At 40.0% G+C, this 16,078-nt stretch overlaps 1 protein-coding gene across 3 annotated transcripts in view; it reads right to left on the reverse strand.

The window, feature by feature from the left end:
- LOC124615258 (serine protease svh-1-like) overlaps positions 1-16,078 on the reverse strand; it is a 451,576-nt gene that overhangs the window by 175,643 nt on the left and 259,855 nt on the right. For all 3 annotated transcript variants that reach the window (XM_047143026.1, XM_047143011.1, XM_047143016.1), the window contains one exon: positions 5,720-5,879. In XM_047143026.1, coding sequence (XP_046998982.1) covers positions 5,720-5,879 — 160 coding nt within the window. The remainder of the gene's footprint in view (positions 1-5,719; positions 5,880-16,078) is intronic.

Consider the following 16,078-nt stretch of genomic DNA (forward strand, 5'->3'; position numbering starts at 1 on the left):
TCATGCTTATGTTGTGTGAATTCAGGCAGGTAAATTAGTAAGAAAGCCGTACTTTGAAAAAGTTGCTACCTCCTAGGTTTTACTACATAGCTGCAGTTCATTTGCTGTATTTACTGAATTACAATCATAATTCTCAAAGAAATTTTTTTTACATCCATAAATATTTAGTCTTATTTAAACATATCCATACCAGACACAGAAGAATAATGGGATATGCTTACAATTGTTACACAGATAACAGATTACAAAGACTCGTATGAAGCAATTACAGACAAATAAAAATGGAAATTCTTGGGCACAGAGTGGATGATCCTCCATACGTGAAATTTTTTGGCATCCAGATGAATAATAAACTGAGTTGACAACAGAGATGGAAAAGTTAACCCAAAATCTCTGTTTTGTCTCTTTTGCAATTAGAAATCCTATTCATTGCGTTGACCGGCAGATGGTATTGCTAGCATACTTTGCATATTTTCACTCAGTACTGTGCTATAGAATTCTACTGAAGTGTACAGTAAGAATATTGTATAAATCTAACAATTAAATACCTTGCAGAAGCTGTCAGTGACATGGACTACCTTTCTTGTGAACTTTGAAGTGTTGTCGGTTTTTGTATGACACATTATGCAAGATGGAAATCTCCTCATGTATATATGTTCAAATAAAATGTGTTCTTTCAGTTGTGATGTGCTACATGTTTGTGTGTGCTCCCTACCATTTTTAAAACAAGGTTAAAGGACTATGGCCCAGGATCACCAATGAACACTGAGAGGAAGAGAGGAAGTCATCTAAATGAGAAGACAGACTGGAAGATCTTTTGTATATTACAAAGAAGATTTCTGAGTGATATTACAAAATCAGTATGAAAGTAATAGATGGGGCTAAATTCAGTGAGAATAATTGGTCAAATATATGAATGGGAAAGTTTCTGCACTGCACAACACATTAACAGTACATAAGTAAATGGTCAAACATGGTGGACAAGCAAGAAATATAACTGTTGAATGAAGTGAATTACCACTACTAGTCACAAAGTATTAATGGATTTCTCATAAGCAAGCCATGTTTGTGTGCTAATAACCCTGGCATTGAAAATACATGCAAGGCAGAAAAATAAAAAGGAAATTAAAGGCTATCAGAATTCTGCTAACACCAATTAATAATTATTATCTTGATGATATACAAGACTGCAAAACTGTTAAAGAAAAATGGGGTGCACTGAGAGATTCGCATAAACATTTTGATTTGTGTGGCAGAATGTTTGAGCTAAAGGAACACACGAACATTGATCAGAATGAACTGCTGTCAGATTACCTTCCAAGATGCAGCACACTGCTGTTCAAAATTTGTGGTTCTGGCATATAGTTATCAGATAAGCAAGCAGCTGTGCTTTCTTTGATGTATCTACCTTACAAATATTAAACTTTTGTAGGAAGTATATGATGTGACAAAATAGATTTATCTCTCAAGAAATTCAAAAGCCATATTTTAGAAGAAGGACCATGGCTCACAGACATGAAATGCAAAAGTGAGGGGACAGCTTTAAAAGTTTCAAAGGTCAGAAGAGACCAACCACGACAAACAAATCAGAGTGGAAGTGTTCAAAGTAGACCAGGCCATAGTAACAGCCAGTGTAATAATGATTTTGGCAGTTATTAAAAAACATTTGAGTGTGGTCCTCAATGTCATCATTGTCAAGTGTATGGATATATTGCCCACACTCTGATGATTACATTTTAATCAACAAAGATGAAAACTATAGAAAGAAAGCAAATGAAAACACATCTTCATATTCAGTGACACTAACAGCTAACAAAAGTGTGTTACTGTTAGCAAAACACTATGACATTAAATGTCACCCTATAAATAAATTAAGTGCAATCATGTCAGACATTGTCATGTTTTCACATGTGACATACACCACTTTCTGTGAAAGTGAAAGACACAATGTGTGGGCTCTGGACAGCAGTGATACAGACCATATGACTTACCATTCTGATAAATTCACCATGTTAACCAAATGCAAATAATCAATAAAAGTAGCTGATGGTGCATATTTGCTATGTATTGGTTTCATCATTGTGTGCATATATCTGTGGAAAGAATGTGGAGGCCAAAAGGTCAACTTGAACAATACATTGCATATTCCACACATCATGTGTAATTTGTTATCAGTCAATGAGGGGAGTATCTCAATGAGTGCATGTCACTGTGTCACAGGTCTTACAACTAGTTGGGAATCTGGTTTATGGTACCAAAGACCATATTCTCATTGAAAAAAATGAGAAAAGTACATATATTGTGGAATAACTCTTGAAGCATCAGACAACCAAATGATTCAGTTGTGCAGTTTGTGCACTGAAGACAAGATGAAAGCCAAGCCTTTCCCCAAACAGACTGGAAAACAGATCAAGTGAATCAATGTGTTCTATACACAGTAATATAATGTGCATCCGTCTGGCCCACACTCACTAAGTGGAGCAAAATAAATTGTCACATTTGCTGATAATTATTCAGGATATACAGTAACACATTTACTAAAAGTGCAGTGTTTCAATCATTCAAAGAATACAAAGCATATGCAGAAAACTACCAAGAAAAAAAATAGGAATGCTATGTTCAGACAGTGGAGGCAAATATGTAAGTAAAGAATCTGAATAACATTTGCTAAGAGAGATATTTGCTAAAAGAGAAGTTCAGAGGCAGCTAACCTCAACAAAATGATGCTGCAGAATGGTTCAACTCCTTTCAAATACTGTGTGATGTACGCTTTTGGAGAGTGTAATCTCACAAAATTTCCAGGGCAAAGCAGTAGCAATGGCAAAGCACTTGCAAATTAGATGTCTGACTACAGCAAATGATTCAGAAAGTCACTTCAAATGATGGTATGAATGAGGCCAAACACTGACCATCTTGAATTATGTGGATGTTGTATGTGGGCAAAAATAAAAAACCAATATGGCCAATTTTGAACTAAAAGGGCAACCTCATGTAATGGCTGAATACTCATAAATCATGATAGCCTAGAGACGGGTATCCAGAAACATGAAATAATAACAATTGTCAGAGATGTTGCATTTAATGAAGATATCTTTCCTGCAAAACTGAACAAAGCTGTTACCAACGTGATTGATCTGAAGGCCACAAATATTGCAGGTGCTGTAAGAGTATTACAGGATGTAGATGTTATGTGAGAAGGAGAAGCACCTGAATTGATCAAAATGAAAATTTGGAAACATGCACCTTATGAACATATCAATGTAGGGGAGGAGACTGAGGGGGAGGACAAGAATGCTGAGAATGATTACACTACATCACAACAAAGGATGATGACTGTGAACTATGAGAACCTCATTAAATGAAAACTGCAGAACATGTTCTGGGTGACAAGTCAAACCACTGAAATGACAGACTACAAGAGAAGAGGAAAGAAGAAGGTATCTGCAGTTGAAAAGGAGAGTACATCAATAGAAAAAGGTCAATAAATCATTCAGGAAGTCACATCAGTTGATGATAAAAACAAACAACAGGAAGCAGCCACAAGAACTGAAAAATTTAATATGAAACTGGACCTGGGCATTTGTGTGTCATGCACTAACAACACAAAGATGATATGAACAAAATGAATTTTGAATGGAAATATGACGAGAGTGGAAGAAATGCCAGATAAAGAGCATGTATTGTAATTACTTGTAGGGAATAGCAGTTGAACGAGATTGGGAAATTTATCATTTACATGTTGTGGTAAATTTGATGGCCAACTTAAAAGATGAAGTGTATGTGAAACTAGTCAGGGTTTTCACAGATCTACTGAAAAGAAAAAAGAAAAATCAACAGCATACCAGGTATGGAAGGACTGAATATTGGTGACTGGATGTCGAGACTTGAAAAGTTGACCTATGAGTTGCATCAGTCTGGCATTAGATGAAATGAAACACCTGATGAATTCTTGTATAAGTAGGGTATGCTGCCATCAGTAGCTAACCCATGGGTTTATTATGGTTTAAAGCATGAGGCAAGCTCAGTGAACAGGGTGCCTCAAAATACTGAACCACAGTCAAAATTTTTCTTTACTAGACAATGGATACAAGGCCAGATTTAGCACATCCAACAACATATTTAACACAGTTCAGCAGCAATCTGAGAGAAGAGCAACAAAATGCCATCAATTACACGCTACATTATTTGCAAGGTATTACAAATGATGTACTGATCAGCACTAACTGCAAGTTTGGTACGAAAATTGGAATGTCTATCACTGCAGATATGGGAGCTTGCCAAAATATACATACAGTACAGCTGCAGGAAAAGCTAAGCTTTCACATAAACATTGCTCTCTTTTTGCATGTCTTACCCATTAAGACATATCAAACACAAATGTGTCAGTGAAATTTTAAATGATGACATACATATCTAATCTTCTGAGCCCAAATTTTTTCTAAGTGGGTGGTCCTCAAATTGTTAAGCTCTGAATCAGAGTCAAATGCCTCCAAGGTGTCAGCTCAGTTGAGGCCTTTTGTATTATCTTTGTTCTTCTTTGAGTCAGTGGCAGTTGTTATGGAGACGGTACGAGAAGAAGTTATGGAGTGGTTGATATGAAGTTGTTGTGTTCAAATGTATGGATTGTGGCAGAATGGAGACAGATTTGTGAAATTGTAGTGAAATATGAAATGATGAAAATAAAAGGAATGATGAAGAAGTTTAATCACACAGTGTCTAAACTGTCAAACCTACAAGAGCTTGACCATACCACCTAGACAAAAGTATTGTTTTCAGTGAGACATGTTTTCTACAAGCCATGACATTGGCAAGAAGCTATAAGAACCAGATGAGTACATTTTATTTTAATTATTATTTTGATCCTCCTCCTTGCCTAAAATGGCTACACTGAAGTAACAGAGGGTAGGATGGTAATACTCTAGAAGTTCTTCTCAGCAGCTCTTTACATAGTTGAGACTGTTGACAGTACACTAACTTCCTTATGACATTTATTGTCAACAGTCAACCACAGTTTGAAAACAACAGTAACATTATTAAGTACAATGTGTGTGTGTGTGTGTGTGTGTGTGTGTGTGTGTGTGTGTGTTATTTCAGAGAAGTAGCCAATTGTAACTGCTTCTGACTGTCAATGTATAACTTTACTCATTTGACATCTCACTTAGGTTCAAAGTAACTCACAAAAATAAAGTGGGAGACACAGATGTACTCAATGAATTTGAAAAAGTAATATTTTGCTAGTTCTTTGCTAACACAGGCCAGCTGTGATTTAATTAAGGCAGATTCAGGAATTACTTTGTGTTTTAGGTGTGTATCAGAGTGAAACACTAGCAAACACATGGGAATCGAGCTTGATGACTGCAATTCCTCAGTTAAAAAAAAAAAAAAAAAAGGAAGAAAGGAAAATATGTTTCCAATGTCTTATTGACACTTGGTTAATCAGAAACACAGCACTAGAGGAGTTCCAAAAGAAAGAGGGGTGAGATCAACCACAACAGTTTTTAAGGAACTATCCTGGCATTTACATGAAATGTTTAGAGAAAAACGGGGGAACCTATGACATAATTGTGGAAAGGAAATTTTAACCTGCTCCTATGAGATACAGTCATAATAAATGTTCCTGCTGCAGATATCTCTATAAGAAACAAGACATGTATGGAAAATTGTGTTCAAATATTGCAAAATATGTTTTGTTGGTTTTGTTGATATGAACTGTGCTCACCTTAGAAGAATTGATGCATTTCATGTTCTTGCATAAAAACATATTTTCACAGCTAATTGTCAGAGACCTCTTTTCATAGTAGTCCCATTCATGGTATGGGAATAGGTGGCCAGATAAGCCACTGTTACTGTCTGCAAGCAAACAGAGTTTCTCATCTTCCCTGGAAAATAATAAGTAGATATATATAACATTCATTGCTATTACTGAAGCAGAGCAAGTAATTCATTGTTATGAAGAAATTGAACAGCTAGAGAACACAGATGGCATCCATTTATAAAGTGAATAATATGAGCTACAAAATGAAATGTGTAAAAATTCATTATTAAGAAATAAATTGTTCACAACAGACTGGACAGTAACACAGATATGAACAAAATACTGAATCTTCTACTGAGGGCCAATGAGTCATTCTTTTGATACAAACAACCACTGCAGAAGAAACTTAATGACAAATGATAAAAGCCACAACTAATTTTGGAAATATAATGCAACTGATGTGAAATATGTGATACTATTACCTCATTAGCACTGTACAAACTATGGCACATAAGCAAATAATGCTACAATTATCTTGCATCATTTGTAAATAGCACACAGACAACAGTATATTTCAAAGAAGATAAATAAGATGGCAGCCAGTGCTTGTCAGAGTGACAGAAGGAAACTGTGACAGCCAACTTGTTGAAATGGCATCAGTGCATTTGTGTGTCCAGTATTGTTCTTCACAGGCACACACAAACATCCATATCAGGCCCCTTGGAACCGAAACTGTGCATGTGCACAGAAATAATATCTCCATTAACAGAGTATTGAAAAGCCCTTGATGGGAGCAAACAACAGAAGGAGAAAATTTAATGCTATAATTGGAAATAAACTTCACAGGTCATTTCCACAAATCAAGATTTACACTAAGCTGATGGTAGAAATGTAGAGGAGAATCAATGCTACAACTGCAGGTAACATGAGCTCAAATCAGTAGCTATAAACAAAGTCAGTATCACAATCAAGAACATGCAGAAAATTCCAAATCCAGAAAGCAAAATAATATTTTTTTGTGAATTGATGTACAGAGACTTCAACAACAAGGCATGAACTGTCAACCTGGCCACCAGGCAATGTGTTTATTTCCTGTAGTAGTCTCTCTAGGGGACAATGCCTTGTTGAAGCACTGATCCTGCTGTAGTGCAGCTACTGGCAGGGTCTCCCATACAAGAAAGGCATCAGCACTTGAAGTGGACAAAGAGTGTCCCACAACATCCCTCCCATATCCACTTCAACAGTCCTTCCTCAATTCCCCAGATACCCAAACCAAGATGTGAAGCAATCTGTGTCTAGGAGTGCATAGCACATGGGCCGATATGTCATTTATGGAGCCTCGTGGATACCCAACAACCTCCCTAGGTAATTAACCTTGCACTGCTTGGGGCTCTGTGCCCTTGACGAATAAATCCCCAATTCTTGTGGGGCCAAAATGGAGAACAAAGAACAAAATAAAACAAAAACTGAAGGATGTGATGAGTCTTCAAACACACAGTGTTGGGGCTGGAACTGATGGAATCTGTTTCTACAGCTGGATCAGGTGACAGGCACGTCCAAGTAGTGGAACTTGTCACTGAGAGGTGAAAGAAGGGGGTAGTCAGACCTACCTCTAAGCCAGGGAACAAGAGAGGGAAGAATCTAATACTCTCACTTCTGAGGATAATCAGATAGATAAAAGCTGAGGCAAGAAATAGGGAAACAGACCCATAGTGCTGCAGGAATCTGGTTATCCAATAGGGATACCAACCTGTCAACATGACATAGCAGCAGATTGTTCAGATGGATCTCTCTGAGAAGAAAGGGGAGGAAGCAAGCACAGGCCCCCAATTCCGGTCGGTTTATCTGGACAAAGACTCTTTGTCTGTAAGGATATGAAATTGGTGACCTGTCTTAAGTAGATGGTGCGAATCTTCAAGACCACAAAGATGTCAATTTGGGTACTGAAACAAGGGTACTTCTCCAAAGATTCTCTTCAAGAAGGTATGGCCACAGAAGGTCTCAACACAGGACTGGAGGGTAATCAGTCAAAAGGTTATATTGGTCAGACAAACCCTTGTGGTGTCTGTCTGTGAAAAATTCATGAGGGTAATGAAAAAACAGGACCTGAAAGTCTACTCAGGATTCTTGCAGGTTATGATGAGGATAATCAGATACATCAGAAGTGACCATAGCTCCAAGCTGGAGACTACAAGTGTTGTAAATAAACCTCCAACACAGTAAAAGGGCAACAGCTGTCTGAGTCATGTCCCAGGAGACAAGAGGTGGATGTGAATGTAGGCTTTCCCGGTGCATACTGCTGATGAAATCTTATTGGTCTTCCATCTGGGTAGCTGCGTCAAAAATCTATGACATTTTGATGCAGCTACCCAGATGGAAGCCAGAAGATGATGAGAATGACACTCATCAAAACATCGCGGATTTTCAATGCAGCTACCCGGATGGAAGCCTGAGAAGTTTTCATCAAGAGGGGATGTGGCTGTGGTCCAGGGATCCTGTTTATATAAAAGGGACATTTCAGGCATTGGAGGAACTGAAGGTAAGTTTATTTGTGCTAGAAATCTAAAGAACTCCAAAACATGCATTTATGTAAAGAACTGAATTTCATGCCAATGGTTACCTTTTTTTCCAGGGACTTAGTGACATCATTATGAAACAGAGTGAGGGAGGAAATGCAAGGGTAATTGTATGGGCCTCAACTTACCTTCTGATGACAGTACTCCATCTCCTGGAAGTGACAAGACTAGTAGACAGCTGCTAACAGAAGAATAAACAACTGTTGGTTAGTTGTGATAACAATGCCCACAACCTGGTGTGAGGAAGCAGCAATAGCAACTTGAAAATCTTGAACACAACAATAGGGAATTTACTTTCAGGAATAGAAGATGGGAAAAAGTACCTGACATAACTTTTGGGTCCACTCTAATGGGTAGGCATTAGAGCCATTCTTAACTGAGCACATGTATGTTAAGTTAGAGATTGAAATGGGTGTTAAACAGACCATTGCCTATAGGAATCCTAGGAATACAGACGGAGTCTGTTATAGAAAGATCTCAACTTCTGCTTATCTGAAGTCAGATCCTCAATAAGAAATCCAGTAGATCCCGAGGAAATGGCAGACACACCAACATCCTCCATTACAAACTCATATTTCGAAAACTGTCCAATCGCCAGGAAATGCACAAACAGAAATATACCCAGGAAAACCAACAATCTGGAAGTGCAAGGAAAACTGGTAAGATAACTTTTCAAACTTGCAATAAGGAAAGGACAATGCAAAAAATATCTTGAAGCCCTGACAAAATACAACCATGTGACTAAGCAAGCAAAACTATCATTCTAGAAGATTCAGGTACTGTACCAAATTTTCATCCTCACCAGAAAATCAACTAATCACGGGGGAAGATGGTGAGTATACAAGGATGGCATATGAGATGCTGGATGTGCCCCTCAGGACTCATTTCCCTCAATACACTCAGGCAGACAATATACAGAGATTCAGTCACTGAGAGGCACTGCTTTGCAGGTAATCAAAGGGAGAACTGGGAAGCTCACAGAAAATGTGTAAACTTCAAAAACATCCAGTGGGCAGTGGGATCATTTCAACCATTTAAGTCAATAATCCCACATGGAATCAATTAACAGGAGAGAGATTAATTATATTCCCACAAAGACTGTTTAGGATCAGCCTAACATCAGGAACGATTCCCAATGCTTGGAGGATAGTGAGGGTTGTTTTCAGTCTGAAGCCAAAGAGAACTTATCACACCAAGACTAAGGATATGAGACCAATCAGTCTGTCCTCCTTTCTTCCAAAGACATTAAAAAAAATGTGTGCATTAGGGAAAAGAAGTTAACTGAGGTTCCTCTGCATGTGAACTAACACACATATCAACCAGACACATAATGAGAAACAGCACTTCACCAACTTGTTGGGAAGGTGGTAAAAGTTCAAAAATTTCACGACATCGCTCTTTGCATCTGTCACGACATCAGAGGCCTTTTTTTCTTCAGTGGCTCACATTTAATGCTGTGTATCTGATTAGCTTTGAAGGAATAGATGTAGTCACTTTTTCTGTCAGCCTGCGGTTCTCCTGCTCTAGAAGCTCAACACCAGCTTTCAATCTACCGAATCTGATTTACAATTTCCTGACTGAAACATGGCCCATTTGGACACTCTCTAGGTCAGTTTGTTCATTAAAGAGTAGAAAACTTCTTCACTTCTTGAGAGCAATTGACAATGTCATCATAGAATGCCAAAGTGATTCCACAATCATATTCAATGGTAGGTAAGGATAACGTGATATGGTGTTCATTGGCACGACTGTCAAGGTGCTAGCATTCACTTGCTGTGACATGGCATTGTCTTCTGTCTTCAGTTATTACTGCAGAGAATCATACCATTTTGGCTGCTTGCCTCCAGAATTTTCTCAATAAGAGGCAGTTGACTGACAACCCCACAGGTGGTCATGGCTGTGGCTGACAGGGATGACATCGGATAGCTGGCAGATCCTGATGCAGTACTGTGTCCCACCTGCTGCTGCTGCTCTAGTTTGCGGTGCCACTAAAATGACGTGGTTGCTGATGCAGAATGCATCACATACTCGATCAACAACTGCTACTACACACATGTGATGAGTGAATCCACTTCAAAATTTAATGATGTCCTTTATGCACTATATGAAGTCTATTTACAAGCAGTCATAAGAGTTGAGGGGAATGAAAGAGAAGCAGTGGTTGGGAAGGGAGTGATACAGGGTTGTAGCCTATCCCCAATGTTATTAAATCTGTATCTTGAGCAAGCAGTAAAGCAAACAAAAGAAAAATTTGGAGTAGGAATTAAAATCGACAGAGAAGAAATAAAAACTTTGAGGTTAACCAATGATATTGTAATTCTGTCAGAGAGAGCAAAGGACATGGAGTATGGAAGTGAAACTTGGATGATAAATAGTTTAGACAAGAAGGAAATAGAAGCTTTTGAAATGTGGTGCTAAAGAAGAATGCTGAAGATAAGATGGGTAGATCACATAACCAATGAGGAAGTATTGAATAGAATTGGAGAGAAGAGAAATTTGTGGCACAACTTGACCAGAAAAAGGGATCAGTTGGTGGGGCATATTCTGAGGCATCAAGGGATCACCAATTTAGCATTGGAGGGCAGTGTAGAGGGAGACCAAGAGATGAATGCACTAAACAGATTCAGAAGGATGTAGGTTGCAGTAGGTACTGGGAGATGAAGAAGCTTGCACAGGATAGAGTAGCATGGAGAGCTGCATCAAACCAGATTCTGGACTGAAGACCACAACAACAACAACAACAACAAAATCTACGAATATAACTGATAACACATTGCTCTACTAAACAATTCAGGCATATGTTATTTAGAACACTGACTGTCAATAACAAATTATTCCCTAAAAAAATGACAACTAAACCAGGCACTATTATACGTGGTGATGGTTGTAGCAGCCACCTTACAGTATATACAAGTGTCCTGGAAATACACTCCTGGTAATTGAAATAAGAACACCGTGAATTCATTGTCCCAGGAAGGGGAAACTTTATTGACACATTCCTGGGGTCAGATACATCACATGATCACACTGACAGAACCACAGGCACATAGACACAGGCAACAGAGCATGCACAATGTCGGCACTAGTACAGTGTATATCCACCTTTCGCAGCAATGCAGGCTGCTATTCTCCCATGGAGACGATCGTAGAGATGCTGGATGTAGTCCTGTGGAACGGCTTGCCATGCCATTTCCACCTGGCGCCTCAGTTGGACCAGCGTTCGTGCTGGACGTGCAGACCGCGTGAGACGACGCTTCATCCAGTCCCAAACATGCTCAATGGGGGACAGATCCGGGGATCTTGCTGGCCAGGGTAGTTGACTTACACTTTCTAGAGCACGTTGGGTGGCACGGGATACATGCGGACGTGCATTGTCCTGTTGGAACAGCAAGTTCCCTTGCCGGTCTAGGAATGGTAGAACGATGGGTTCGATGACGGTTTGGATGTACCATGCACTATTCAGTGTCCCCTCGACGATCACCAGTGGTGTACGGCCAGTGTAGGAGATTGCTCCCCACACCATGATGCCGGGTGTTGGCCCCGTGTGCCTCGGTCGTATGCAGTCCTGATTGTGGCACTCACCTGCACGGCGCCAAACACGCATACGACCATCATTGGCACCAAGGCAGAAGCGACTCTCATCGCTGAAGACGACACGTCTCCATTCGTCCCTCCATTCACGCCTGTCGCGACACCACTGGAGGCGGGCTGCACGATGTTGGGGTGTGAGCGGAAGACGGCCTAACAGTGTGCGGGACCGTAGCCCAGCTTCATGGAGACGGTTGCGAATGGTCCTCGCCGATACCCCAGGAGCAACAGTGTCCCTAATTTGCTGGGAAGTGGCGGTGCAGTCCCCTACGGCACTGCGTAGGATCCTACGGTCTTGGCGTGCATCCGTGCGTCGCTGCGGTCCGGTCCCAGGTCGACGGGCACGTGCACCTTCCGCCGACCACTGGCGACAACATCGATGTACTGTGGAGACCTCACGCGCCACGTGTTGAGCAATTCGGCGGTACGTCCACCCGGCCTCCCGCATGCCCACTATACGCCCTCGGTCAAAGTCCGTCAACTGCGCATATGGTTCACGTCCACGCTGTCGCAGCATGCTACCAGTGTTAAAGACTGCGATGGAGCTCCGTATGCCACGGCAAACTGGCTGACACTGATGGCGGCGGTGCACAAATGCTGCACAGCTAGCGCCGTTCGACGGCCAACACCGCGGTTCCTGGTGTGTCCGCTGTGCCGTGCATGTGATCATTGCTTGTACAGCCCTCTCGCAGTGTCCGGAGCAAGTATGGTGGGTCTGACACACCGGTGTCAATGTGTTCTTTTTTCCATTTCCAGGAGTGTATATACACAGATAGGATGTTACGTAAGTGCCTGAGACCATCAGCAGATGTGAATCAACAAGGTTACTTGTGTTGAATTTGAAGAAATTGTTTAAAAATGGCGTACACCATGATAATAATAAAATGTTAAGAGATTTGTGCGTATTTGAGGGTGAAGATAATATGCTATTATGCTTAAAAGCATACATGTGTTTCAATACATTGATTGCATGTAAATGCTTAAAGATGGATAAATAAATAAATAAATAAATAAAAAGTATTAAATGATTCATCAAATCAGCATTTAGAAGGTTATAAAACTACAACTATATCTATATGACCACTCTGTGATTCATAATTAAGTGGGGTACTTACATCCAGTGAAGGCTGAGGCGAGAATGCTGATATATTGCTGTAAAGGGTCTGCATCTGAACAAATATGTTTCCTTTGAATGCCAAGGCTCTATGGGAGGTAAAGTTTGACATGGATAGAATGGCACTGTCAAAATGAAAACACTATTGTCTGTTAGTATGTGTACTGTGAACTGAAGCATGCAGCTGACCCTTGGCAAGGAAGAGGTCAATATCAAAGAAAGTGGCATAGGATTTGGAATAGAACCACATAAGATTTAACTGTTGTTGTTGTTGTTGTGGTCTTCAGTCCTGAGACTGGTTTGATGCAGCTCTCCATGCTACTCTATCCCGTGCAAGCTTTTTCATCTCCCAGTACCTACTGCAACCTACATCCTTCTGAATCTGCTTAGTGTATTCATCTCTTAGTCTCCCTCTACGATTTTTACCCTCCACGCTGCCCTCCAATACTAAATTGGTGATCCCTTGATGCCTCAGAACATGTCCTACCAACTGATCCCTTCTTCTGGTCAAGTTGTGCCACAAACTTCTCTTCTCCCCAATCCTATTCAATACTTCCTCATTAGTTATGTGATCTACCCATCTAATCTTCAGCATTCTTCTGTAGCACCACATTTCGAAAGCTTCTATTCTCTTCTTGTCCAAACTATTTATCGTCCATGTTTCACTTCCATACATGGCTACACTCCATACGAATACTTTCAGAAATGACTTCCTGACACTTAAATCAATACTGGATGTTAACAAATTTCTCTTCTTCAGAAACGCTTTCCTTGCCATTGGCAGCCTACATTTTATATCCTCTCTACTTCAACCATCATCAGTTATTTTGCTCCCCAAATAGCAAAACTCCTTTACTATTTTAAGTGCCTCATTTCCTAATCTAATTCCCTCAGCATCACCCGACTTAATTAGAGTACACTCCATTATCCTTGTTTTGCTTTTGTTGATGTTCATCTTATATCCTCCTTTCAAGACACTGTCCATTCCATTCAACTGCTCTTCCAAGTCCTTTGCTGTCTCTGACAGAATTACAATGTCATCGGCGAACCTCAAAGTTTTTATTTCTTCTCCATGAATTTTAATACCTACTCCGAATTTTTCTTTTGTTTCCTTTACTGCTTGCTCAATATACAGATTGAACAACATCGGGGAGAGGCTACAACCCTGTCTTACTCCCTTCTCAACCACTGCTTCCCTTTCATGTCCCTCGACTCTTATAACTGCCATCTGGTTTCTGTACAAATTGTAAATAGCCTTTCGCTCCCTGTATTTTACCCCTGCCACCTTTAGAATTTGAAAGAGAGTATTCCAGTCAACATTGTCAAAAGCTTTCTCTAAGTCTACAAATGCTAGAAACGTAGGTTTGCTTTTCCTTAATCTTTCTTCTAAGATAAGTCGTAAGGTCAGTATTGCCTCACGTGTTCCAGTGTTTCTACGGAATCCAAACTGATCTTCCCCGAGGTTGGCTTGTACTAGTTTTTCCATTCGTCTGTAAAGAATTCGTGTTAGTATTTTGCAGCTGTGACTTATTAAGCTGATAGTTCGGCAATTTTCACATCTGTCAACACCTGCTTTCTTTGGGATTGGAATTATTATATTCTTCTTGAAGTCTGAGGGTATTTCGCCTGTTTCATACATCTTGCTCACCAGATGGTAGAGTTTTGTCAGGACTGGCTCTCCCAAGGCCGTCAGTAGTTCCAATTTGCTTAGAACTGGGTTTCCATCTGAGCTCTTGATATTCATACAAGTCATTCTCTTATCTCCAAAGGTCTCTTTAATTTTCCTGTAGGCGGTATCTATCTTACCCCTAGTGAGATAGGCCTCTACATCCTTACATTTGTCCTCTAGCCATCCCTGCTTAGCCATTTTGCACTTCCTGTCGATCTCATTTTTGAGACGTTTGTATTCCTTTTTGCCTGTTTCACTTACTGCATTTTTATATTTTCTCCTTTCATCAATTAAATTCAGTATTTCTTCTGTTACCCAAGGATTTCTACTAGCCCTCGTCTTTTTACCTACTTGATCCTCTGCTGCCTTCACTACTTCATCCCTCAAAGCTACCCATTCTTCTTCTACTGTATTTCTTTCCCCCATTCCTGTCAATTGCTCCCTTATGCTCTCCCTGAATCTCTGTACAACCTCTGGTTCTTTTAGTTTATCCAGGTCCCATCTCCTTAAATTCCCACCTTTTTGCAGTTTCTTCAGTTTTAATCTACAGGTCATAACCAATAGATTGTGGTCAGAGTCCACATCTGCCCCTGGAAATGTCTTACAATTTCAAACCTGGTTCCTAAATCTCTGTCTTACCATTATATAATCTATCTGATACCTTTTAGTATCTCCAGGGTCCTTCCATGTATACAACCTTCTTTCATGATTCTTAAACCAAGTGTTAGTTATGATTATGTTGTGCTCTGTGCAAAATTCTACAAGGCGGCTTCCTCTTTCATTTCTGTCCCCCAATCCATATTCACCTACTATGTTTCCTTCTCTCCCTTTTCCTACACTCGAATTCCAGTCACCCATCACTATTAAATTTTCGTCTCCCTTCACAATCTGAATAATTTCTTTTATTTCATCATACATTTCTTCAATTTCTTCGTCATCTGCAGAGCTAGTTGGCATATAAACTTGTACTACTGTAGTAGGTGTGGGCTTCGTATCTATCTTGGCCACAATAATGCGTTCACTATGCTGTTTGTAGTAGCTTACCTGCATTCCTATTTTCCTATTCATTATTAAACCTACTCCTGCATTACCCCTATTTGATTTTGTGTTTATAGCCCTGTAGTCACCTGACCAGATGTCTTGTTCCTCCTGCCACCGAACTTCACTAATTCCCACTATATCTAACTTCAACCTATCCATTTCCCTTTTTAAATTTTCTAACCTACCTGCCTGATTAAGGGATCTGACATTCCACGCTCCGATCCGTAGAACGCCAGTTTTCTTTCTCCTGATAACGACATCCTCTTGAGTAGTCCCCGCCCGGAGATCCAAATGGGGGACTATTTTACCTCCGGAATATTTTACCCAAGAGGACG

Source organism: Schistocerca americana, chromosome 1 (assembly GCF_021461395.2).
Source record: "Schistocerca americana isolate TAMUIC-IGC-003095 chromosome 1, iqSchAmer2.1, whole genome shotgun sequence".
Classification (NCBI taxonomy): Eukaryota; Metazoa; Arthropoda; class Insecta; order Orthoptera; family Acrididae; genus Schistocerca; species Schistocerca americana.